The sequence below is a fragment of the Jaculus jaculus genome, chromosome 16, assembly GCF_020740685.1.
Source record: "Jaculus jaculus isolate mJacJac1 chromosome 16, mJacJac1.mat.Y.cur, whole genome shotgun sequence".
NCBI classification, from domain to species: Eukaryota; Metazoa; Chordata; class Mammalia; order Rodentia; family Dipodidae; genus Jaculus; species Jaculus jaculus.
Genome location: NC_059117.1, coordinates 59,170,860 through 59,196,630, shown reverse-complemented (window position 1 = coordinate 59,196,630; position 25,771 = coordinate 59,170,860). Strand labels below are relative to the sequence as shown.

General features: G+C 45.6%; 2 protein-coding genes across 2 annotated transcripts in view; one reads left to right on the top strand and one right to left on the bottom strand.

Moving 5' to 3' along the window:
* Window positions 1–2,265, bottom strand: part of Il17rd (interleukin 17 receptor D) — a 90,137-nt gene extending 87,872 nt beyond the window's left edge. The window contains exon 1 of the mRNA XM_004661305.2: window positions 2,113–2,265. Within this exon, the coding sequence (XP_004661362.2) occupies window positions 2,113–2,238 (126 nt within the window). The 5' untranslated portion in view covers window positions 2,239–2,265. The remainder of the gene's footprint in view (window positions 1–2,112) is intronic.
* Window positions 2,266–5,660: 3,395 nt separating this feature from the next.
* LOC101612188 (60S ribosomal protein L23a-like) lies at window positions 5,661–6,125 on the top strand. The gene has a single exon (XM_045135663.1). It carries the CDS (start codon window positions 5,661–5,663, stop codon window positions 6,123–6,125), a length of 465 nt encoding a protein of 154 aa, XP_044991598.1.
* Window positions 6,126–25,771: the final 19,646 nt, after the last annotated feature.

Here is a 25,771-nt window from a genome sequence, read left to right as displayed (position 1 = left end):
TGGTGCACTCCTTTAATCCTAGCACTCAGGAGGCAGAAGCAGGAGGATGGCTGTAAGTTTGAGGCCACCCTGAGACTACATAGTGATTTCCAGGTCAGCCTGGACTAGCACAAGACCCTACCTTGAAAAACCAAAAAAAAAAAACCAAAACACCAATATAAATAAAATTCTATGTCCTGATTGCAGCATCTAGATCATTAAAAAAAAAAAAAAAGAATTGGTAAGTCAACATGACATTGCCTTGTAACTTACTATCTACTAAAAATAACACTGATGTTCTTACTCCAATGGACACAGTAAGAAAATGTGATGTTTTACTCACATGAAGAACTAAGATCAGTTTACTTACTAAGAAAGGGAAGAGGGTAGCTGACCTTAGCTGCCAGGCTCTTACCTGAATGGTAACTCTAAATATAAGGAAGTAAGCTGAGCTGGATATTAGCTTGTGACCACCTAAAGGGGATGTCACATCCTGATCTTGTCTGAGGTTGTCCAGAGTCCAAGAGGTAAGTCAACTTTGGTGTCAGCAAACTGCTCATACTCATCCCTGGGCTCTGGGAAAATCAGAAAGACCCTGTTTCCCTCCTCCCAGTTTTCTAGATAAGGAAACTGAGGCTCAAGGAACTTAAAAAAAGTTCAGCCAAACTGGGCGTGGTGGCGCACACCTTTAACCCCAGCACTCGGGAGGCAGAGGTAGGAGGATTGCCATGAGTTTGAGGCCACCCTGAGAATACAAAGTTAATTCCAGGTCAGCCAGAGCTAGAGTGAGACCCTACCTTGGAAAAAAAAAAAAAAAAAAGTTCAGCCAAGCAAGGTCATGTTCATGGCTGCCTGAAAGCAAAGCCGATTTTCTCACCTCAGGATTTAAGGCACCATGGCTGTGACCCTGCACCGGGTGAGGCACGGGACAGACCAGAAAACTCCAGGCCCCCAGCCGCCCCCCAAGCCCTGCAGTGGGTATGGGGGCGCGCGGGTGACGGTGGGAGGTAAAGGGGTGTTAAGAGACGCCGCACCCAAAATCAGCCTTCATGTTCCTCATGCGCAGACATCTTCAAAAGTTGCTCCCGGTTCTGGGCAGAGAAGTTTGAGCATCTCCCTATTCCTAATCTGGTCCCGAGGCACCTAGTGGCACTAGACCATGAAAAATTCCTCAACTTAAACTGGTAACGCGGGGGGGGGGGGGGCAGAGAGAGGGGGACAGCATCCATAAGACCATTTGTAAGACGCCAGGCAGCAAAAAAAAAAGTTTCGCCAGGCGTGATGGCGCACACCTTTAAGTCCAGCATTTGGGAGGCAGAGCCTAGTAGGAGGATCTCCATGAGTTCAAGGCTACCCTCAGACTACATAGTGAATACCAGATCAGCTTGGGCTAGAGTAAGACCCTACCTCGAAAAACAAACAAACAAAAAAAGTTTCTCAGCAAGTCAGTAGTCAGAGGTGGGGTGATGGCCCTGCCTGGAAGGAACAAAGCGACGGCGTGGGGGGGGTCCGGGGGGGTGCAGAGAGATCGAGAGAGAGAGAAAGATGCCTCCAGGTCCCCTCCTCGGGCCCAGTCCTTGGACAGGGAGGGTGGGAGGACGAAGCTAGCTCTGAACGCGGCTTGGAAGGAGGGGGACGCCAGCCCGGAACGGGGAGCCCGGGGGTGGGGGTGAGGGGGCCAAAGGTCCGGGAACAAAGGATGGGGGCGCCCGGTCCCTCGCCTCGCCGCCCCTTCCGGCACCCGCCCGGACGGTCTCCGGAGGAGCCGGGCCAGCGGCCGCAGGGCCTCATTAGCAACACAAAGCCAGAGGTCGGCGGCCTCTTTCATCCCAGCCCCGGGGTCGACAGACGCGCGCCCCAGGGAGGAGCAGGAGGAGGATGGATGGATGAATGGATACGCTTGCCTCAGGGAGATAGGCAGTCGGAGCTGTTGGCCGCAGACGCCGAGCCGAGCACAGCCGAGCATCCCGCCTGCCCGCCCGCCCGCCCGCGAGCACCTGCGCTCGTCCCCCTCGCCGAGCCGAACCGAGCCGAGCGGAGCATCCCGCCCCCGCCCGCGAGCACCTGCGCGCACCGCCCCCCACGGGTTCCCTCAGACGGACACCCAGCCCCGCCGCCCGGGCAAAGCCTCACCCTCCAGCCGCAGGTGTCGCCGCCCCTGGCGCGGCCCGAGCCGCCCGCCGCCACCGCCAGCCGCGAGCCGTTGAGACACGCGTTGACAGTGAAGAAGAACGAGCAGAGCTGCAGCCACGGGGCCATGGCCGTGCGCTCGCTCCCTCGCTCGCCCGTCCAGCCCGGCCCTGCTGCTTCTGACTGCCGCTCGCCAAGCCCTATAGTGGGCTGTGGCGGCGGCCCCGAGCCCCGCGGGCACAGGGAGCATGCGCCGACGGCCTTCGGCACGCCCCTCTCCCCGAGGCCACGCCCCCGGCCTAAGTGCGGCGCGGTGGTCACGCCCCTCAGGTTTTGGCCACGCCCCTCAGGTCACGCCTAGGCTGCTGCAGGGTTCTGGTGACTGCAGGTTTTCCCCGCCCCTCTTTATACACACGTATGTGTGTGTATACATATATATAATTTACACTTTTTTGTTTTTCGAGGTAGGGTCTCTCTGTAGACCAGGCTGATAAGGAATTCACTGTATAATCTTAGAGTGGCCTCGAACTCAGTGTCCTAAGCTGTGCCTCCCAAGTGCTGGGATCAAAGGTGTGCATCACCACACCCAGTTTACAATATCTTAGGTGTTTCTATTTTTTTTTGTTGTTTTTTTAGGGCTTTGTTGTTGTTGTTTGGTTGGTTCTTGATTTTTTTGTTGTTGTTTTTTCCGAGGTAGGGTCTTGCACTAGCCAAAGCTGACCTGACCTGAAATGTACTATGTAGTCTCAGGGTGGCCTTAAACTCATGGCCATCCTTCTACCTCTGTCTCCCGAGTGCTGGGATTACATGTGTGTGCCACCATGTCCAGCTTTAAATAATTTTTTTAATATATTTTATTTATTTATTTGAGAGAGAGAGAGAGAGAGAATGGGTGTGCCAGGGCTTTTAGCCACTGCAATCAAATTCCAGATGTGTGCACCACCTTGTGCATCTGGCTTACATGGGTCCTGGGGAGTCGAACCTGGGTCCTTTGGCTTTGCAGGCAAATGCCTTAACCGCTAAGCCATCCCTCCAGCCCTAAATAATATTTTTATTTTTTTGTTTCATAGAGAATTAATATGGGCATGCCTTCATCTCTTGCCACTTCAAAAAACATACCTCACTTTGTGCAACTGCCTGTACAAGGGTACTAAAGAATCAAACCAGGCCGACAAGCTTTGCAAGCAAGTGCCTTGAACCACTAGGTCATCTCCCCAGCCCAAGAACTTTCTTTTTTCTTTTTTTTTTTTTTTTTTTTATGCAGGGTCTCACCCTAGCCCAAGCTGACCTGGAATTCATTCCTTTTTTTTGGTTTTTCGAGGTAGGGTCTCACTGGAATTCACTATGGAGTCTCAGGGTGGCCTTGAACTCATGGTGATCCTCCTACCTCTGCCTCCCGAGTACTGGAATTAAAGGCGTGCACCACCACACCCAGCCTTCATTCTTTTTTTTTTTTTTCCCCCCGAGGTAGGGTCTCACTCTAGCCCAGGCTGACCTGGAATTAACTATGTAGTCTCACGGTGGCCTCGAACTCACAGCGATCCTCCTACCTCTGCCTCCCGAGTGCTGGGATTAAAGGCGTGCACCACCACGCCCGGCTTCCCATTCTTTTTTTTTTTTTAATAACTTATTTTTTATTGACAACTTCCATAACTGTAGACAATGACCCATAGTAATTCCCTCCCCACTATCCCCTTTGAAACTGCACTCTCCATCATACCCCTTCCCCCTCAATCAGTCTCTCTTTTATTTTGATGTCATCATTTTTCCTATTATGATAGTCTTGTGTAGGTAGTGTCAGGCACTGTGAGGCCATAGATATCCAGGCCATTTTGTGTCTGGAGGAGCACATTGTAAGGAGTCCTACCCTTCTTTTGACTCTGACATTTTTTCCACCACCTTCTGCAATGGACCCGGAGCCTTGGAAGGTGTGATAGAGAAATTTCAGTGCTGAGCACTCCTGTCACTTCTTCTCAGCACCATGGTGCCTTCTGAGTTATCCCAAGGTTACCGTCATCTGAAAAGAGAAGCTTCTCTAACCAACAGTAAGAATAGCAGTAATAGATGGGTATAAACATTAAGAGAAGTGTTTACTGGGTAGTTTGGTGAGGATAGTATATCCATTTAGCCAGACACCAGCAGAAGTGACACCCCTAGGTCTCATGACTGCCCCTTTTTCCTTTGTGATAAGGAAGGCACAGCGTTGGTCCCATTCACTTTTGGTGGCTACCTGCTTTTCACCCTTTCACTGAACAACCTGTGCCTAGCTGATAGCCTCAGAACACATGCCACAGAGTTCAGAGACAACTCAGTTTTCTGAGTATGGTGCACACAAAAGGAAAAGGACTAGGAGTCCAGTCTAGAACACAGTTGGATCTGAGAGACCCTCCTATTCATCACTTGTGGGTTTTTTGTTTGTTTGTTGTTGTTTGGTTTTTCAAGGTAGGATCTTGCTCTATCCCAAGCTGACCTGGAATTCACTATGTAGTGTCAGGGTGGCCTCGAACTCATGGCGATCCTCCTACCTCTGCCTCCTGAGTGCTAGGATTAAAGGTGTGCACCACCACGCCCAGCCCTATTCACCACTTAAAAAGCCTTTAGATGTGTGGGATTTGAAGGCAGCCACATACATACATCAAAGGGTCAAAGTTGGTCAGGAAATTAAGGTAATAAAATGACATTTAGCATTATCATTCCCATTCTGGTATTTTCTGCTGATTCTCTTCTCCTTGTCTTCTCTCTCTCTCTCTCTCTCTCTCTCTCTCTCTCTCTCTCTCTCTCTTTTTTCCTGACCCTTCAGAACATGGAAGACTAGGGTGGGGATGTGAGGGGGTTCTACCCTGGGGACTAAAAACAAGCAGGCCAGGACCCCACATGGTCTCCATGAACCATGACTTCCTCGGCATGACAAGAGGGCGTGTCTGCAGCGTAGGTGACTAGCAGGGAGCCCTGTCCTAAAGGCAGCACCAGCTGTCTCCCATGGGGGACAGGACAGCCGGCGGACCAGTCACACACAGTTTCAGAAGGCCCTCTCCATTCCTGTCTGCTTCCTTCTCTGCTCTCAGTGCTTGACACTGTGTTTGGCATAGCAACCCATCTCTAATAAGATGCTGGGGCTGGAGAGATGGCTTAGCAGCTAAGGAGCTCGCTAGTGAAGCCTAAGGATCCAGGTTTGATACCCCAGGACCCACATAAGCCAGATACACATGGCAGCACATGTATCTGGAGTTCATTTGTAGTAGCTTCAGACCCTGGTGCACCCATTCTCTCCCTCTCTCTCTCTCATAAATAAATAAATAAATGCAGTAAAATAGCTAATAGTAGTGATATATATAGGATTGGGAGTATAGCTCAGTGGTACAGAGCTTTCTTATGATGTGTAGGTTCAATCCCAAGGAAGGCCAAAACCAAAAACTTATTGGAGACTAAGTATAGCTATAGCTAATGGACTCTAACCAGACCATAAAATCCTTAATGACAAGGACTGGATTTTGTTAGAAGGCAAATTATCTCATGAGACATAAGAAAAGATAGTGAGGCTTTTCACCAAGATGGCTCCGAAAGTGAAGAAGGAAACTCCTGCCCCTCTCAAAGCTGAAGCCAAAGCAAAGGCCCTGAAAGCCAAGAAGGCCGTGTTGAAAGGCGTCCACAGCCACAAGAAGAAAAAGAACCACACGTCACTCACCTTTCAGCGACCCAAGACACTGTGCCCCGGGAGGCAGCCTAAATTCCCTCGGAAGAGCACCCCCAGGAGAAACAAGCTTGACCACTATGCCATCATCAACTTCCCCCTGACCACTGAGTCGGGGAAGAAGATAGAAGACAACAACACCCTGGTGTTCACTGTGGACGTCCAGGCTAACGAGCACCAGATCGAACAGGCTGTGAAGAAACTCTATGACACTGATGTAGCCAAAGTCAACACCCTGATCAGGCCTGATGGAGAGAAGGCCTATGTTCGGCTGGCTCATGATTATGATGCTTTGAATGTTGCCAACAAAATTGGGATTATCTAAACTGGATTCTAGCTGGTTAATTCTTTTTTTTTTTAATATTTTTTGTCATTTTTTATTTCTTTATTTGAGAGTGACAGAGAGAGAGGGAGAGAAAGAGACAGATAGAAAGGGAATGGGCACGCCAGGGCTTCCAGCCACTGCAAACAAACTCCAGATGCGTGTGCCCCCTTGTGCATCTGGCTAACGTGGATCCTGGGGAATCGAGCCTCGAACCGGGGTCCTTAGGCTTCACAGGCAAGCACTTAACCGCTAAGCCATCTCTCCAGCCCTCTAGCTGGTTAATTCTAAATATACTTTTTTTTTTCCACTGTAAAAAAAAAATAAGAAAGAAAGAAAAAATAGTGAGGGCTACAGAGACAGCTTGGTGGTTAAGGCGCTTGCCGGCAAAGCCAAAAGACCCAGGTTCGAGTCCCCAGGATCCATGTAAGCCAGATGCACAAGGTGGAGCATGTATCTGGAGTTTGTTTGCAACAGCTGAAGGTCCTATCATGCCCATTCTCTCTCTCTGTCTCTCTCTTAAATAAATAAATAAATAAATATTTTTTTTTAAAAAAAAAAAAAAGGATAGTGAGGGCTGGAAAGGTGGCTCAGTGGCTAAAGGGGCTAGCTGGCAAAGCCTGATGACCCAAATTCGATTTCCCAGTACCCATGAATAGCACAAAGAGGAGCCTTCCTCTGGAATTCATGTGCAGCTGCAAGAGGCCCTGGCGCATCCATGTACTAACTCTCTCTTTGCAAATAAATAATAAAGAAAAACATTTTTTTTTTAAATTTTTTTATTTATTTATTTGAGAGCGACAGACACAGAGAGAAAGACAGGTGGAGGGAGAGAGAGAGAATGGGCGCGCCAGGGCTTCCAGCCTCTGCAAACGAACTCCAGACGTGTGCGCCCCCTTGTGCATCTGGCTAACGTGGGACCTGGGGAACCAAGCCTCGAACCGGGGTCCTTAGGCTTCACAGGCAAGTGCTTAACCGCTAAGCCATCTCTCCAGCCCAAAACATTTTTTAAAAAAGAAAGGATAGAGCCATGATATTAGAAAGGAATGTGTAGCTCATTTCTGCATGATACATGTAACAGGACTACAGCCAAGACAGCCCATCAGAGTGAACCAATGTTGATCAAAAATAATTGAGTGTTAGTTCACTTAGTGATTTTAATAGGCAGAAGGACACATTCTTGTTTTGAAATTTTGTGGGAAAGTAACTTAAGATAGTGTTTGTGTGTGACATGCATTATGTATGTTCTGACTCCTAATTTATACATAGAAACTGAGTTAGTTCAATAACTGTTTTGAGAGAACTCTGTGCGTTATGTAAGTATTCAGTTTTATCTTGGACAGAATTTATTCTAGTTAAGCCATAAGTGTTGATGTGTAAACTTGGGTTGATTAAAGAATTTTTTTACCAAAAAAAGAAAAAAAGAAAGAAAAGAAAGGATAGAGCTGGGAGTGGTGGTACACGCTTTTGATCCCAGTACTAGGGAGGCACAGATAAAAGGATCAATGTGAGGTCAAGGCCACCCTGAGGCTACATAGTGAATTCCAGGTCAGCCTGGTCTAGAGTGAGACCCTACCTTAAAAAACAAAAGAAAGAAAGAAAAAAAAAAAACAGGGATAGTTACTGCAAAAAATAATGGATCACGAATCACTTCCATTGGAGAATAAAGATCATTGTTAACAATCACAGTGGTTATAATCAGCGGGCTGAAATTCTAATGTATCTTTGATAATGTGATGAAGACATACATATGTGTTCTGAAGTAATCAAGACTTTAGCAGGGCATGGTGGTGCACACCTTTAACCTAGACTACATAGTAAATTCCAGGTCAGCCTGGGCTCTAGAGAGACCCTACCTCAGAAAAACAAACTAAATAAATAATACAAAAAAGACATTAAGATGAACATAATTGCTCACACTTATATAGCCATTTCTCAACAAAAGTGCCACAAGATCGAGTCCAGCCTGAGCTAAAGAAGAAGATCCTGTTTCAAAAACCAAATAAGCATGTAGAGGCGCAGGCTTTTAACCCCAGCACTTGGGAGGCAGAGGTAGGAGGATCACCATGAATGAGTTCAAGGCCACCCTGAGATGACATAGTGAATTCCAGGTCAGCCTGGGCTAGAGTGAGATCCTACCTCAGAAAGAAAGAAAGAAAGAGGGAGGGGGGAGGGAGGGAAGGAAGAAAGAGCAAACAAAAGGACCCATCTATCTATCATCTGTCTGTCTGTCTGTCTCTGTGTGTGTCTCTCTATCTCCCAGATGACTGGGGTTTTGCCAGGCTTCCCAGGGCTTCAGGGGAGCACGTATGTAGCAAACTAACAGCCATGTACAAGGTCCACACCAGCTCTGTCATCACCACCGCCTCTCCAAGCCCAGAGCCAGGATAGATGGAAGGTCTGGGATTAGGGGACCCATCTCTGCCACCCAGAATCCCATATGTTCACAGAGCCCACTCACAACTTTTCCTTTTTTTTTAATCCTTTTTTGTTTGTTTGTTTGTTTGTTTTGAGACAGTGTCTCATGCACTCCAGCCCAGTCAGGCCCCAAGACCTTAGATACCTGAGGCTGGCCTTTGGCCTTGAACTCGATCTTCCAGTCTCCGCATGCTGAATGCTGGGATATCAGGTTTAGGCCACCACTCACTCTCAAGAGAAAATGAAACTTTGGGCATCTCGTGCCCACCGCGACCGCGAGGGGGAGCCCGCAGCCCAGAAAAAGGGATGGGTATCTAGGACAAAGGCCGCAGAGCAGTGTGGTACAAGCAGTCAGTCCCCTGCTGTTACCCCAAAATGATGCTAAATTTTAGGGGAAATAAAGTCCGAAGGGCCGAAGGAAAAAGGACCAAATAAATACAGTCTCTCATAAAAGCCTGCCGTGGTGAGGCATGCGTTAAATCTCAGCACTTGGGAGGCTGAAGTAGAAGGATTACTGTGAGTTCGAGGCCACCCTGAGACTACATAGTAAATTCCAGGTCAGCCTGGAACAGAGTGAAACCCTACCTTGAAAACCCAAAATAACTAAATAAATATAGTCTCTCACCAACCGTGTCGTTTAGCACAGATTATTCTTTCTTGATGTCCATTTTCTCAGAGGCAACAGGAGTGATTGTTATGCGTCCAGCAGAAAGGGTTTGTGAATCGAAAATAATTGCCTGTTATGGGTGGTAGACCAGAAATGGAGCAAGCAGGCCTAAGGAAAGTATCTAAGGAGATGGCCACTCTTGTCTTCTTCTGAACTTAACACCCAATTTTGGATCTGCACTGGCCCTGGGAAAACTACTGACCACAGCCTGTTTACAATTCATTCATTCATTCATCCATCATCCTTGTGGAATGTATCAAGCATTACGGCAGGAGTTGAGAACCAGTGTGAACAACACCAGTGTGTCCCCCAGCAGGCCACTGCTCCAGTTATCTGTCATTGAATCTACAAGCATCCCCTAGGGGAAACTGTCATTACAGTGTGTGTGTGGGGGGGGGTAGCATTGCAAGTAGATGTGTTTCCGAAGAAGTGATGTCTAGGCTAAAACTGCAAGTAGAAGAGTTACTTTAGAGACAGGTGTGGTGGTGCAAGCCTTTAATCCCAGCACTCAGGAAGCAGAGGTGGGAGGATTGCTGTTGAGTTCCAGGACACCTGAGACTACATAGGTCAACCTGGGTTAGAGTGAGACCCTACCTTGAAAAGCAAAAATAAATAAATAAAAATAAAAATAAAAACCAAGGAGTTATTTCAGCCAGGCATGGTGGCACACACCTATTAACCCAGCACTTGGGAGGCTGAGGTAGGAGGATCACCTTGAGTTTAAGACCGGCCTGGAACTACAGACTGTGTTTCAGGTCAGCCTAGACTAGAGTGAGACACTGCCTCAAAAAAACAAAACAGAGCTGGACAGATGGCTTAGCGATTAAGGCACTTGCCTACAAAGCCCAAGGACCCAGATTTGGTTCCCCAGGACCCACATAGGCAGATGCACAAGGTGGCACATGCATCTGGAGTTCATTTGCAGTGACTGGAGGCCCTGGTGTGCCCATTCTCTCTCTCTCTCTCTCTAATAAACAAATGTTAAAATGACAACAAAAGTTACCTAAGATGGTTGGGGAACAGAGAGAGAAAGAAAAGGAAGGGAGGGAGGGAGGGAGAGAAAGAGAGAGGGAGAGAGAAGGGAAGTAAAGTGTTCTTTGAGGCAGGAACAGGTTGTGCAAGGCATGACGAACACGGGAGTAACTTCAAGGAACTGAAAGAGGCTAATGTGGGTGGAAAGCAGAGCTGAGTGAGACATCTGCAGAGGCAGACAGGTAGACCTCAGAGCCCTGCTTTTTGTTTGTTTGTTTTATTTTGTTTTGCTTTTCAAGGCAGAGTTTCACTCTAGCCTAGGCTGACCTGGAATTCACTATATGCTCACAGGGTGGCCTTGAACTCACAGTGATCCTCCTACCTCTACCTCCCAAATGCTGAGATTAAAGGCGTGCACCACCACACCCAGCACCCTGCTTGTTTTGAGGTACTGGGGAATAGAACTCAGGGCCTCTCACAAGTGTGTGCCAGGCTGCTCCCACTAGCTATGTTTTTGTCCTGATTTGAACCTAAAAAATGAGACAGCAGACTCTGAGGGGCTTAACATCACAGATGATGTTTATTTTGTTTTTGTTTTGTTTCTTGAGGTAGGGTCTCACTCTAGCCCAGGCTGACCTGGAATTCACTATGTAGTCTCAGGCTGGCCTCAAACTCACAGTGATCCTCCTACCTCTGCCTCCCGAGTGCTGGAATTAAAGGTGTGTGCTGGTACCATACATGGGGTACTGCCTGTCTCTACTTAAGCCAGTATTTAATATATACTTGTTGGGGTTTGTTTTAATTTAGGACCTGTGTGTGTGTGTATATGCATGCACCTGTGCCACTGTGCATATGTGGAGGTTGTTTTGCCCAGTTCTCAGCACCCCCAGTGACCACCAAGGAGAACCAAACACATATGCAAGGGCAAGGAGCTTTATTTTGGGCTTAAGCTCGGTCTCTTGACTTCACCAATGCAGTGGATTCATACAAGAGCCCTGAGTAGTGGGAAGGTGGGTTTTATATAGGGATCTGAACATAGAAGGGGATGGTTACATGATTGGTTGATTTAAACAGTAACTGCACTTGTACTCTTCTGATTGGCTTAGGATTTTGGTGGGCTAAAAGTTGGCGGACTGGGGCTAGGGGAATTGAATTTATCTATGACTACAGGAATGTATGGCATAATCAGTTTCCAGTAACTGTTAAACCCACACTTACCAGAAAATAAAAACTTAGACCTTACCGGAAACAGAAATTTAGGCCTTCTGAGGACTCTGAAGCCTGTCATGGCGTCCATCTGGTTCCTGAGTCCTTCAGAGGTCAGGGGGAAATTTGCAAGTCAATACTCACTTTCCACCTTGTTTGAGTCAGGGTCTTGTGTCACTCATTCACCAGTTTTATTTGCCAGCTTCTAGAGAATTCTCCTGTCTCCACCTCCTTTCTAGCGGTAGGCACACTGGGATTACAGAAGCCCACAGCAGCTTCTGGCTTCTATGTAGGTCTGGAGATCCAATCTAGCTACTCGGACTTGCACATAACAAGCAAACTTCATCCACTGAACCATCATCCTAGTTTTTTTTTTTCAATATTTTTTAAAATATTTATTTTTATTTTTATTTAGTTATTTATGAGAGAGAGAGAGAGAGAGAGAGAGCGCACACCAGGGTCTCTAGCCACTGCAAATGGACTCCAGATGCATATGCCACCATGTGCATCTGGCTTAAATGGGCTTTGTGGAATTGAGCCTTGGTCCTTAGAAACTTTGTAGGCAAGTGCCTTAACTGCTAAACCATCTCTTCAGCCCAATATCTTTATTTATTTATTTGCAAGCAGAGAGAGAGAAGGGAAACAGACAGAGAGAATGGGCATGCCAGAGCCTGCAGCCACTTGAAACACTCCAGATGCATGTGCCACTTTGTGCATCTGGCTTTTACATGAGTTCTGGGGAAATGAACCCAGTCGTTAGGCTTTGCCATCAAGTGAATTAACCACTGAACCATCTTTCCAGCTGCTCTGTTGAATTTTTGGGGGTTGGGGTGGGGACAGGGTCTCATTATGTAACTTTGGCTGGCCTGGAATACTCCACGTGACCTCAAACTTATGATGATTTTTTTATTGTTATTGTTTTCATTTTTTGAGATAGGGTCTCACTCTAGCTCAGGCTGACCTAGAATTCATCTGTAGTTTCAGGGTGGCCTCGAACTCACAGCAATCCTCCTACCTCTGCCTCCCGAGTGCTGGGATTAAAGACGTGTGCCACCATGCTCGGCTAGTTTTACTTTTTATAGGGACTAGAGAAACATTTTTTAGTGACTATCAAGAAGATATTAGGAGTTCATCTCATATTATATGCTCTATATAATTTCTTGAGTATCATATATAGCTATTCAGTTTATTCTTTTTTTTTCCCCAAGCTAAACTGTATCCAGCTTTATTAAAGATACTTTTCATAAACAATCATGGTATTTCAGGCAGGACATGGGCAGACACTCAGTAACAGTATACAAGAACTTTCAGGGCTGGAGAGATGGCTTAGCAGTTAAGCGCTTGCCTGTGAAGCCTAAGAACCCCGGTTCGAGGCTCGGTTCCCCAGGTCCCACGTTAGCCAGATGCACAAGGGGGCGCACGCGTCTGGAGTTCGTTTGCAGAGGCTGGAAGCCCTGGCGCGCCCATTCTCTCTCTCCCTCTATCTGTCTTTCTCTCTATGTCTGTCGCTCTCAAATAAATAAATAAATAATGAACAAAAAAAAATTAAAAAAAAAAAAAAAAGAACTTTCAAACTCCCTTCTTGTATGGACTACCAAAATCAGAAAGCCACTATAAAATCCAATGAAGTCTTCATGTGATGCTCAGAACAGGGGAGTTTAGAGTGAGGGTTGACATTTCACACTGAGCATATTGTTTTAACAACTTTTCACAAGCCGACCCTGACTTTCAGGAAATGAAATGAAAATGGAAAGATTATTAATCTGAAAAATCTACAATCTTTTAGAAAAGGTACCACGGCTCTTGAGAGGAACACCGTCATCTCAGTGATGTCACTGCAGAGTCCAGGTCATCTGACACACTGGCAGAACCAGTGTGAAGGGGTCAGGTCCCACAGGTCTCTGGTCTTAAGGGAGTTAAGTCTCTGCTGATGGTGGAGGGCAGAACATAAAAATGGACTTCGAGTTTTCTCATGCCACGAGGCATCTGTGCCAAGGTTGGCTACTGTGTCAACACAAGGGAATCCCTCCTCCCCAGAGCCAAGGGGAATCTTTCAAAACTATCAGGGAAAGGTGTTTTCCCATCACTCCAGCTTGGGAGACCTTCTGTTAGTGACCCTTGTTCCTCCCCCCTTCTCCCAAAACAATGAAGTGTTCTGTGTGCTAACAACATAGCTTTAAAAAAAAAAGTAAAACAAAATTCTGCATTTTTATAAAACTTGATAAAAAATAGTATTTCAAACTGTACAGTCACCAGAAGTACACAGTTATCAAAAATGCACACACTTCCCTTGGCATCTCCGGCACCTTCGGCTTTCTGTGCCTGGTCTGTTTTGGCATCTCCGGTTTCTGCAGGGTTATTTCCCTCCTTGCCAGCGTCAGCTTTTCCCATTGGGTACCTTCTCTCCCTTCTTTGCAGGGGTCTTTTTAGGCTTGGGCTCTGGCTTTGGAGGAGCAGGTTTAGCAGATAACCTTGCGGATCCTCTCGGTGGTTCGTCCTTCACCTTGGCTTTATCTCCTCTAGCATCCCCTTCAGACTTTCTTTTGGGTGTGGCGGCAGGGGACGGGGGGTGGGGCGGGGGGGGGTGGGGGGAGGGGGGTGGGGGGAGGGGGGTGGGCGGAGGGGGGGGTGGGCGGAGGGGGGGTGGGCGGAGGGGGGGTGGGCGGAGGGGGGGTGGGCGGAGGGGGGGGATGTAGGCGCTGAACGCAGGGATGCAGCGGCGTGCGGCTTTGGTCGGTCTGGGGGTCGTCCTCACTTCTTCTTCCTATTCAGTTTATTCTTCTTGTTTCATTTTTTTAAGGTAGGGTCTCACTCACTCTAGCCCAAACTGACCTGGAATTTACTATGTAGTCTCAGGGTGGCCTCAACTCACAGTGATCCTTCTACCTCAGCCTCCTGAGTCACCATGCCTGGCCTTATGATAACTCCTTTTTTTTTTTTTTTTTTTGGCTTTTTGAGGTAGGGTCTCACTCTGGTCCAGGCTGACCTGGAATTAACTCTGTAATCTCAGGGTGGCCTTGAACTCACGGTGATCCTCCTACCTCTGCCTCCGGAGTGCTGGGATTAAAGGCGTGTGCCACCACGCCCAGCTAATGATAATTCTTTTACCTCTGCTTTCTGAGTATTGGGATAACAGGCATGTGCCACATACCCAGTTAATCCATATTTGTTCAATTAGTAAATAGCCAGGATCATTGTTGAAATCCGGGGTTTTATTTTATTATTTATTTATTTTAATATTTGCATTTATTTGCAAGGAAAGAGAGAGAGAGAGAGAGAGAGAGAGAGAGAGAGAGAGAGCCCAGCATGGTGGCGCACCCCTTTAAGTCCGGTACTCAGAGGCAGAAGTAGGAGGATTGCTGTGAGTTGAAGGTCACCTTGAAACTACACAGTGAATTCCAGATCAATCTGAGCTACAGCAAGACCACACTTTGAAAAACCAAAAATAAAATAAAGAGAAGGGTGAGAGAATGTATGCATCAGGGCTTCTTGCCACTATAAATGAACTCCAAATGCATTCACTACTTTGTGCACCTGGCTTTACATGGGTTCTGGGGAATTGAACCTAGGTCATCAAGCTTTGCAAACAGGCACCTTTAATCACTGAGCCATCTCTCCATCCCTATTATTTATTTATTTTGAAATGTTGAGTTTGCATGTCTAGAATCCAAGAATCATTAGAATCATAAAAAAAAAAAAAACAAAAAAAAAACCAGCACTTGGGAGGCAGAGAGGCAGGAGGCCACCCTGAGACTACAGAGTGAATTCCAGATCAGCCTGTACTAGAGTAGAGCTTTACCTCGAAAAACCAAATAAATAATGCAAATAAAAGCTGGGCGCGGTGGCGCACTTGGGAGGCAGAGGTAGGAAAATAGCTGTGAGTTCAAGGCCACCCTGAGACTCCATAGTGAATTCCAGGTCAGCCTGGGATAGAGTGAGACCCTACCTCAAAAAAAAAAAAAAAAAAAATAATAATAGTACTGCAAATAAAGGTAAAAAAAAAAAATAGGTAAGGCTTACAGGCAAGCACCTTAATGGCTGAGCCACCTCTCCAGCCCTAGATTTTTGAAAAGAGATCTAAGGATTTTTTTTCAGATTTCGGCCTGGAGAGAAGCCACTCGCATCCCCATGGGGTGGGGAGCTGAGGAAGGACAACTGCAGGAATATGATGTGATGGCACTGCGGATCTCTCCTCCTGCAGAGAGTGATCTGCAAGTTTAAACTTGAGGCAGCTGGGCAAAGGGCCCAGCCACCAGGTCCACAACATGACCACGGTAATCCGCCACATGGAGGATGCAGTATTGAAGCAGAACCTCCGCCTACTTGGTCCTGCCCACCAGCTGATCCCTGAGCTGGGTGCACAGGTCCACCAGTCATTTTAGAACTTTGTGTGTGTGTGTGTGTGCGTGTGTTAGGGTCTTTAGCCCAGGCTGACCTAGAATTCACAATATAATCTTAGGCTGGCCTCAAACTCATAATGATCCTCCTACCTATGGTTCCCAAGTACTAGGATTACAGTGGAATCAGGCAAACACCTTAACCACTGAGCCATCTCTCTAGCCCTCATTTTAAAGCTTTTTTAATGTTTTTTATTTTTTTCATTTCAAAACTTTTTTTTTGTTTGTTTTTTTGTTTTTGGTTTTTCGAGGTAGGGTCTCACTCTAGCCCAGACTGACCTGGAATTCACTATGGAGTCTCAGGGTGGCCTCGAACTCACAGCAATCCTCCTACCTCTGCCTCCCGAGTGCTGGGATTAAAGGCATGCGCCACCACGCCCGGCTTTTTTTTGGTTTTTTGAGGCAGGGTTACGCTCTGGCCCAGGCTGAACTGGAATTTACTATGCAATCTCAGGATGGCTTCAAACTCATGGCAATCCTCCTACCTCCTACGCCCAGTCATTTCACAACTTTTTGACAACCACTCTTTATATAGATACACCATGCACCCTGATCATAATCCCCTCCTACCACTTTCCTTAGCTTCCCCCTTCACTGAACACTCTTTCCATCTACTCCCTCCTCTATTGACTTTTTTTTTTTTTTTTTTAGGAACATAGGGCTTTGGGCAGCTGAAATTTAACAAGCCTGGCTCGGTACATAGGCATCCAACACCCTCCGGTACATGGAAAGCCTCCATTCTGAGATACCTGTGCTCTGAGGATTTGACAGTTTAGCTCAGCGCATGTGCAGAGCCCCGCTGTTAGGCACCCGTCCTCTGCGGATTTGACATGCTGCGCTCTGCACAAGTATACTGAGCATTCGCATCTGTTTTCTCTGCCATCTTTAAAATAAAGCAGGTTCTCCAACCAAGAGTGAGAGCCCTCCCGCCCCCCTCCCCAGAAAAAAAAGTAGGAAAAGAAAACCAGGTGTGGTTGTGCACACCTTTAATACCAACACTTGGGGAGGGGGACAGAGGGAGGAGGATCGCCATGAGTTTGAGGCCACCCTAAGACAACATAGTGAATTGCAGGTCAGCCTGGACTAGAATGAAACCCTACCTGGAAAAAAAAAAAAGTGTAGGGCTGGAAAGATGGTTTAGCAGTTAGGGTACTTGCTGGCAAAGCCAAAGGACCCTGGTTTGATTCCTCGGTACCCACATAAAGCCAGATGTACAAGGTGGCACATGCATCTGGAGTTCATTTGCTATGGCTGGAGGCCCTGATGTGCCCATTCTCTCTCCCTTCCTCTCGCTCTTTCTCTCTCAAATAAACAGATAAAATATTTTAAAAACATGAAAAACAGGGCTGGAGAGATTGCTTAGTAGTTAAGGAGGTTGCCAGCAAAGCAAAAGGACCCAGGTTCGATTCACCAGGACCCACATAAAACAGATGCACCAGGTGGCACATGTGTCTGGAATTCATTTGCAATGGCTAGAGGGTCTGGGGTGCTCATTCTCACTATCTCCCTCTCAAATAAATAAATAAATAATTTAAAACATGAAAAACAAAGTGTAAATTGAATTCGTGGTTTTCCTACTTTCTTTCCCAATAGTCTAGAGATCATAATTCTTAAAAAAAATAGATTATATGAACTTTATAATCAGAATAGCCTTGTTTCAACTCTGAAATATTTTCCTACTATTTCATTTTAATTCATTCAAATATCAAAATGTAGATATGGGTGTATATTTTAATGTGAAGTATTAATATTTTCTCATAAATGTATCTGTGACCTAATTGCACAGATAAGACATCCACATTCAGATTAGGGAAGAGAAGGATGAAGAAACAACTGAGGCCTTTGAGGTTTGTCTGTTGTGTTATTATTTATTATTATTGAGATTTTATTTTTACTTATTTATTAGAGACAGAGGGAGGGAGAGTGAGAATGGGCATGCCAGGGCCTCTAGCCACTGCAAACGAACTCCAGATGCATGGGCCATCATGTGCATTTGGCTTATGTGGGACCTGGAGAATCAAACTTGTGTCCTTAGGCTTCACAGGCATGTGCCTTAACCACTAAGCCATCTCTCCAGCCCTTATTATTATTTTTATTTTTGAGAGAGAGAGAGAGAGAGAGAGAGAGAGAGAGAGAGAGAGAGAGAGAAATTGGTCACACGAGGACCTACAGCCTGCAGTGAAGAAACAAACTCCGGACGCGTGCGACCCCTTGTGGCGCATGTGCAACATTACGCACTTGTGCCACTACATTTGGCTGTGTGGGACCTGGAGATTAGGCTTTGCAAGCAAGCTCCTTAACCCCTATGCCATCTCACCAGCCCCGTTGTATTATTATTATTATTATGTTTGTTTGTTTGTTTGTTTGTTTGTTTGTTTGTTTTTTGCGAGGTAGGGTCTCACTCTAGCCCAGGCTGACCTGGAATTAACTATGTAGTCTCAGGGTGGCATTAAACTCACCGGGATCCTTCTACCTGTGCCTCCTGAGTGCTGGGATTAAAGGCGTGCGCCACCATGCCCAGCTCTAAAGTAGCTATTTTTTTAAATGAACATTTAAAATATATATATTTTTTATTCATTTATTGGAAAGTGGCAGAGAGAGAGAGAGAGAGAGAGAGAGAGAGAGAGAGAATGGGCGCGCCAGGCCTCCAGCCACTGCAAACGAACTCCAGATGCATGCATCCCCTTGTGTATCTGGCTAAAGTGCATCTGGCTAAAGTGGGTCCTGGGGAATCAAGCCTCGAACCAGGGTCCTTAGGCTTCAACAGGCAAGCACTTAACCACTAAGCCATTTCTCCAGCCCAAAAGTAGCTACTTTTTGATGAGGTGAATGTTTTACTCCCTGGAAGAATAGCACCATATAATGAAAGAATGAATGAAATGTTGCAAACAGGATTTTAGAGAGTTCACTTATTTATTTGGGTGCCCAAAACCGTGGCCCACAGTAAACATTGTAGACTTTAAATGTAATCTGTTGTTAATAACTGAAAATGTAGTACATTTTGATCACCATACTTCAATAGCAAAGGATTATGACATATCATTTTATGTTTTCTTAATTTATTATATTTATTATATTTATTGAGGGAGGTACAGAGCCAAGGAAAGGCACCCACATGGCTAGAGATCCCATGTGGAGGGCCTAGGGGAGAAAAGCTGGAAAGAAAAGAGAAAAGAAAAATCAAGGAGCTCCAGCCATGAGGGGAGTGAGAGGGGATAATGAACTCATGTGGAGAGTAAGGACTAGGGTCCCTCCTGGCTTGCCTGGGTCTGGGCCGACCGAGGGAAAAACTCACCCATCGCTGGAAGTTCCCAAGTCATCAGAAAACATTTTATGTTTTTGACTCAAGTACTTTCTCACATGACTTCACTGGAAAAATCAGAACATTTTTATCAACTATTTCTTGGCAAGTACATTTCCGTTGTTCCTCATATTCAATCATTGAGCAGCTAATGATCCCCGTAATTTATGCAGCACTATTCTGCTACTGAAGACTTCATTCCTGGCTTGGTGTTTTGTAGCTTGCAAAACTCTACTGCTTGTTGATACTGCTGGTGACGTTCATCCTCCAGGAGCTCACACAGCGCAATCAAGCACCATAACTGGTGACAAGGAAGAAGATGGCTCCGCTTCAGTTCCATCTTGATCTCTCAATGTCTTTCAAATTCCATAAATAGAGTGTCACCTGAAGCCCGAAGCTTCTTTTCTTTTGTTAACCCTTTCTATTGATACTGTTGATAAGCATAAACAATACAACATGATCATAATCCCCTCACACCACCTTCCCTTTTCACCCTCCAGAATCCTAAATGCATGTAGCCAGACAACAGTGGTAGTTTCCCCCTTAGAGTTTATGGTCTCAGCCATAAGCAGTTTTTTTGTTTTGTTTTTGTTTTTCGAGGTAGGGTCTCACTGTAGCTCAGGCTGACCTGGAATTCACTATGTAGCCTTAGGGTGGCCTCGAACTCGTGGTGATCCTCCTACCTCTGCCTCCTGAGTGCTGGGATTAAAGGCGTGCACCACCACACCCCGCTAGTCATAAGCTTTTCAAAAATATTTTTGTGTATTTGCAAGGGAGGGAGAAAGAGAGAGACAGACTTTGAGAGAGAGAAGAGGGGCTGGAGAGATGGCTTAGCAGTTAAGCGCTTGCCTGTGAAGCCTAAGGACCCTGGTTCAAGGCTCAATTCCCCAAGACCCATGTAAGCCAGCTGCACAACGTGGCACACACACCTGGAGTACATTTGTAGTGGCTGGAGGTCCTCTCTCCCTCTTTCTCTCTCTGTCTGTCACTCTCAAATAAATAAATACGTTTTTAAAATAAGAAAGAGAGAAGAGGTAGGAAAGTAGAAAGAGGGAAGGAAGTGGGGCACACCAGGGCTTCCAGCCGTTGGAGATGAATTTCAGATGCCTGTGCCACTTTGTGCAGTAGGCCTTATGCGTGTCCTGGGGAATCAAATCCCAGCCTGAATGTTTTACAAGCAAGCACCCTTAACCATGAACAAATCTCTTCAACCCTGCCATAGGATTTTGAGTAGGTTTTCAGTATTTCATGAATCTCCTTCCATGAAGTGGACTTCAAACCCAATCAGAGAGCAGTTGGTTTTCCCCAACACAGACATGAAGCTTTCATGGTCCCCTACTGGATAAGGCCACTGATGAATTTTGTCCCTTTCAGTGTCTGGATGGCTACAGCTAGTTAGTGGCTAGTTAATAGGGAGCTTCTAGCTCAGCACCAACTTGATTTCTCAGTGACCTGCAGCCAAGCAATGCGGAGTCTTCAGCAATAGGGTCTTACCATCTAGTTGTGGTAGCAAAACAAGAGCCTTGGCAATGGCCTCTAGTGTTTGGGGGATATCAGCCTGACCCCCAGGCCAACAACTTCCTGAAACGGAAACTTTTCTAATAACAATCTATGGCTTCTGGGCACAACATTATCTACCTCATCGAGACTTCTGCCTACACTTTTTAAAAAAATTTACTTTATTTTATTTATTTATTTGAGAGATAGAGAACGAGAGAACAGACACATCAAGGCCTACCGACACTGCAAAGGAACTCCAAATGCATGGGCCACTTGTGCATCTAGCTTACATGGGTACTGGGGAATTGAATGTGGGTCCTTAGGTTTTGCAGGCAAGCGCCTTAACTGCTTAGTCATCTCTCTAGTCCTGTACCCAAAATTTTTATGGAGCATAAAGAAGAGTTGTATTTCAGAAACCTCTTCACTTTTTAAAAACCATTTAGTCTACATGATTCCTTAATTTATATGCCTCCATATTTTCAACATAGGCGTAGATGGGTCAAGTTCATTTCAGAAAAAATATGTGTATATATGTATGTATGTATCAGGCTGGTTATACTGGTGCATACTTGAAATCCCAGCATTTGGAGGTGGAAGCAGGACAATCCTTACCTAAATGCCAGCATTTAGCAGTAGTTCAAGAGTAGACCCAGCTACAGGCGACTCTTCTCAAACACACACACCAGTCAGCCAAACAAACAAGAAAAACAAAAACACACAGACCCTGAGACTACATAGTGAACTCTAGCTCAGCCTGAGCTAGAGTGAGACCCTACCTTGTAAAACCAAAAAATAAATAGATAAATAAAAGAAAATAAATAGCCTTTATTATGTTGAGATATGTTCCTTCTATTCTCAGTTTCTGTAAGACTTTTACCATGAAGGAATGTTGGATTTTTTTTTTTTTTTCTTTTCTTTTTGGCCTTTCGAGGTAGGGTCTCATTCTAGCTCAGGCTGACCTGGAATTCATGATGTAGTCTCAGGGTGGCCTCGAACTTACAGTGATCCTCTTACCTCTGTCTCTCAAGTGTTGGGATTGAAAGCATGCACCACCACGCCCAGAGGGATGTTAGATTCTTGTCAAATGCCTTTTCTGCATTTATTTAGATGGTCATGTGATGTTTGTCCTTCAGTCCATTTATATAATGTATTACATTTATCGATTTGTGTATGTTGAACCGTCCCTGCATCTCTGAGATAAAGCCTACTTGGTCAAAGTGAATGATCTAGCCAGTTTCCCAAGTATGATTATCCTAACAAGACATAGAGGGCTGGGTGTGGTGGTGACAAACCTACAGCCAACATAATACTACAAAATAAACACACAGAAATCAGTAGCCTTCCTATGTGCTAACAATAAACATGTGGAGGATGAAATCAGGGAGTCTCTCCTATTCATAATTGATGGAAAAAGCTACACTGTACGCAGCTCCATGGGAGAGACAGATGTCATCAGTGGAGATAAACAACAGTGGATACTGCAAGCCTTAAGTTTGGCCAACAGGCCAAATGAGCTGAAGGGTGCAATAGTGAGTGGTATGTCTGTTGTTGGGGGAAACCAACCACTTTCTAATTGGACTGGAGGTCTGATCTACAGGAAGGAATACATGCCTGATACAGAAAAACCTGTGATGGGGGAAGTCATGAGCCTTAGGGGTGTAATGCCTGTTGGTGTGTGGATAATGCATATTCAAATTGCCCAGTAACACTTCTCTTAATGTTCATATCCATATACTAATGCTACTCTCACTTTTGGTTAGAGAAGCTTCTCTTTTCAGATGGTAGTGACTTCTGGGATGACTCAGAAGGTGTCATGGTGCTGAGAAGTGACAGAGGAGTGCTCAGCACTGAAATATCTCTATCACACTTTCCAAAGCTCAGGGTTCATTTGCGGAAGAGATGGCAGAAAAAATGTAAGAGCCAAAGAAAGGGTAGGACTCCTTTACAGTACACTCTTCTAGACACAAAATGGTCTCAATATCCATGACCTCACAGTGCCTGACACTACCTACACAAAACCATCAGAATAGGAGGAAAAGATGACGACATCAAAACAAAAGAGAGACTGATTGAGAAGGGGAGGGGCTATGATGGAGAGTGGAGTTGTGAAGGGGAAAGTGGTGATGGGAGAGAATTATCATTGTTTATTGGTGGCACACGCCTTTAATCCCACCCCAGGGGAGGCACAGGTAGGAGGATTGCTGTGAGTTCAAGGCCACCCTGAGACTATATAGGGAATTCCAGGTCAGCCTGGGCTAGAGCGAGATCCTACCTTGAAAAAGAAAAGAAATAAATATTTTATTTATTTGAGAGAGAGTGAGAAAGAGGCAGATAGAGAGAGAGGGTCTCTAGCCATCACAAACAAACCCCAGACATATGTTTCTCTCTTGCACTCTTTTTTAAACACACACATACACAGATCATATGTGTGTGTGTGTGTGTGTGTGTGTGTGTGTGTGTGTGTACTTATGAAATGCTAAGTTTCCCTTTGGCTTATTCATGACATCTTTAGTCTTGACCAAGCTTGTTCTCCCCTGGCCCCATTCAGTCCATTCCACCTCCAGTATTCTGCCCTTCTGCTTTTTTAAAAAAATTATATATATATATAATTGACAACTTATAGACTTACAGGCAACAAACCATGGTATTTCCCTCCCCCACTTTCTCCTTCATAGCTCTGCTTTCCGTCAAATCCCCTCCCTCTGTCCATTAGTCTCTCTTTTAAGTTGATGCCCTCATCTTTTTCTCCTATTATGTGGGTCTTATGTGCCTATTGCTAGGCACTGTGCGGTCTTGGATATCGAGACCAAGTTCTGTCCGGACAGGTTTATATAAGGAGTGGTGGTACCCTTTCTTTGGCTCTTACATCCTTTCTACCACCTCTTCCACAATGCACCCTGACCCTTGGAGGGTGTGATAGAGATGTTTCAGTGCTGGACACTCCTTGTCCCTTCTAAGCACTATGTTGCCTTTTGGGTCATCCCAGTGGTCATCGCCATCTGAAAAGAGAAGCTTCTCTAACTAGAAGTGAGAGTAACATTAATATATGAGTATGAATATTAAGTGTAGTGATTTTAGGGCAATTTTGTGAGAGTAATATATGCATTTATCCAGACAAGAGCAGGCTTTATACCCCTAAAGCTCATGACCTTCCCTGTCATAGGCTTTTGATTAGGTTTTCAGTACCAGGCACGTATTCCCTCCCATAGAGTGGGCCTTCAGTCCAATTAGAGAGAAGCTGGTTTCCCCCAGAGCAGACACACCACTATTGCACTGGTTCAGAAATTTTGCCTGTCTGGCCAAACATGAGGCTTCCAGTGTCCACTGCTTTCACTGCTGATGAGTTCTGTCTCCCATAAAACTGCATACAGTGCAGCTTTTTCCAGCTTTCAGTTAGCTGGGCTACAGGGAGAAGGTTTTCTGCTCAGATCCACCTTGATTTCTCAGTGACTTTGCCACTCAGGCATGTGACGTCTTCAGCAATAGGGTCTTACCATCTCTTTCTTACGGGGAACCAAGGGCCTTGGCAATAGCCTATGATGTTTTGCATGCAACATAGACCTCCCTGACCAATGACTCACTGGAAGGTACCCTCTGCTTTTTTTTTTTTTTAAAGATTTTTATTTATTTATTTATTTGATTATTTGAGAGTGACAGAGAGAGAAAGAGGCAGATAGAGAGTGAGAGAGAGAATGGGCGCGCCAGGGCTTCCAGCCTCTGCAAACGAACTCCAGACACGTGCGCCCCCTTGTGCATCTGGCTAAAGTGGGACCTGGGGAACCGAGCCTTGAACCGGGGTCCATAGGCTTCACAGGCAAGCACTTAACCTCCATGCCATCTCTCCAGCCCCCCTCTGCTTTTATATCTACTAAATTATACTGCTCCCTCAAGCCTTCCCCTCTTCTTCTTTCATGTCTCCTTTCTGGCTTCCTGGCCTCAACTATTGGCTCTTACTCCAGCTCAACATAACAAATCTGATCATTTGAAGCTAGGATCTGTATATGAGAGAGAACATGTGGCATTTGACTTTCTGGAAACTCATAAAATTTTAATGTGGAATCTAGGCAGCCAAAGGGTATTTACCTTGAGTATTGATTCATAATAATAAGTAGGCCAGTGCTGTCACAGAACATCAAGAAAGAGCAAATAGGGCTGGAGAAATGGCTGAGCAGTTAAAGCACTTGCCTACAAAGCCAAAGGACTCAGGTTCAGCTCCCCAAGACCCACATAAGCCAGATGCACAAGGGGTTGCATGCATCTGGAGTTCATTTGCAGTGGCTGGAGGCCCTGGCGTGTCCATTCTCTCTCTCTCTCTCTCTCTCTCTCTCTCTCTCTCTCTCTCTCTACCTGCCTATTTTTGTATCTCTCTCAAATAGAAGTTGTATTTTCTTCCAAAAGAATATGATCTTGAGGAAAGTTTTGAATAAAAATGGGAATGTTGCCAGGCATGGTGGCACATGCCTTTAATCCCAGCACTCGGGAGGCAGAGGTAGGAGGATTGCTGTGAGTTCGAGGCCACCCTGAGACTACAGAGTGAATTCCAGGTCAGCCTGAACTAGAGTGAGACACTACCTCCAAAAACCAAAAACAAACAAACAAAAAAGGAATATTGACATTGACTTTGGAGATGGCTCAGTGAGCAAAGTGCTTGCCACTTACGCATGAGGACCTGAGTCTAAATCCCCAGAAACCACATAAAATACTGAGCAAAGTGTGACGTACACCTGTCATTTCAGCACAGGGGAGGTAGGGACAAGGAATCCCTGGAGCTCACTGGGCAGCTAGTCTAACCAAATTGATGAGCTCTGGGTTCAGTGATACACTATTCCCAAGAATAAAGTTGAGAGCAACTGAGAAAGACACCTAACGTCAACCTCCAACACATGCACATGCACACATACAAAAAGGACTGGGTGTGTCAAATGGAAACAGAATTCAGGTGAAATGACACAATCACAGACTAGGAGGCATAATTAAATGCTGGCCCCAACATGGAATGTAGATTCAGTCATCAGCAAATTGTGAGTTTGTTTCCTCCAGTATAGAATCCATACACTAAACACAGTGTTGTATATTAAAAGGTACTATTTTTAAATATTGTATTTCTTTATTTGCAAGGAGAGAGAGAGAGAAAGTGGAAGAGAGCGAGAGAGCGTGGACACAGTGGAGCCAATGCAAACAAACTGTT

Bases quoted from the DNA above. Each gene is read 5' to 3' on its own strand.
- LOC101612188 (XM_045135663.1), top strand. From the start codon at position 5,661: ATGGCTCCGAAAGTGAAGAAGGAAACTCCTGCCCCTCTCAAAGCTGAA.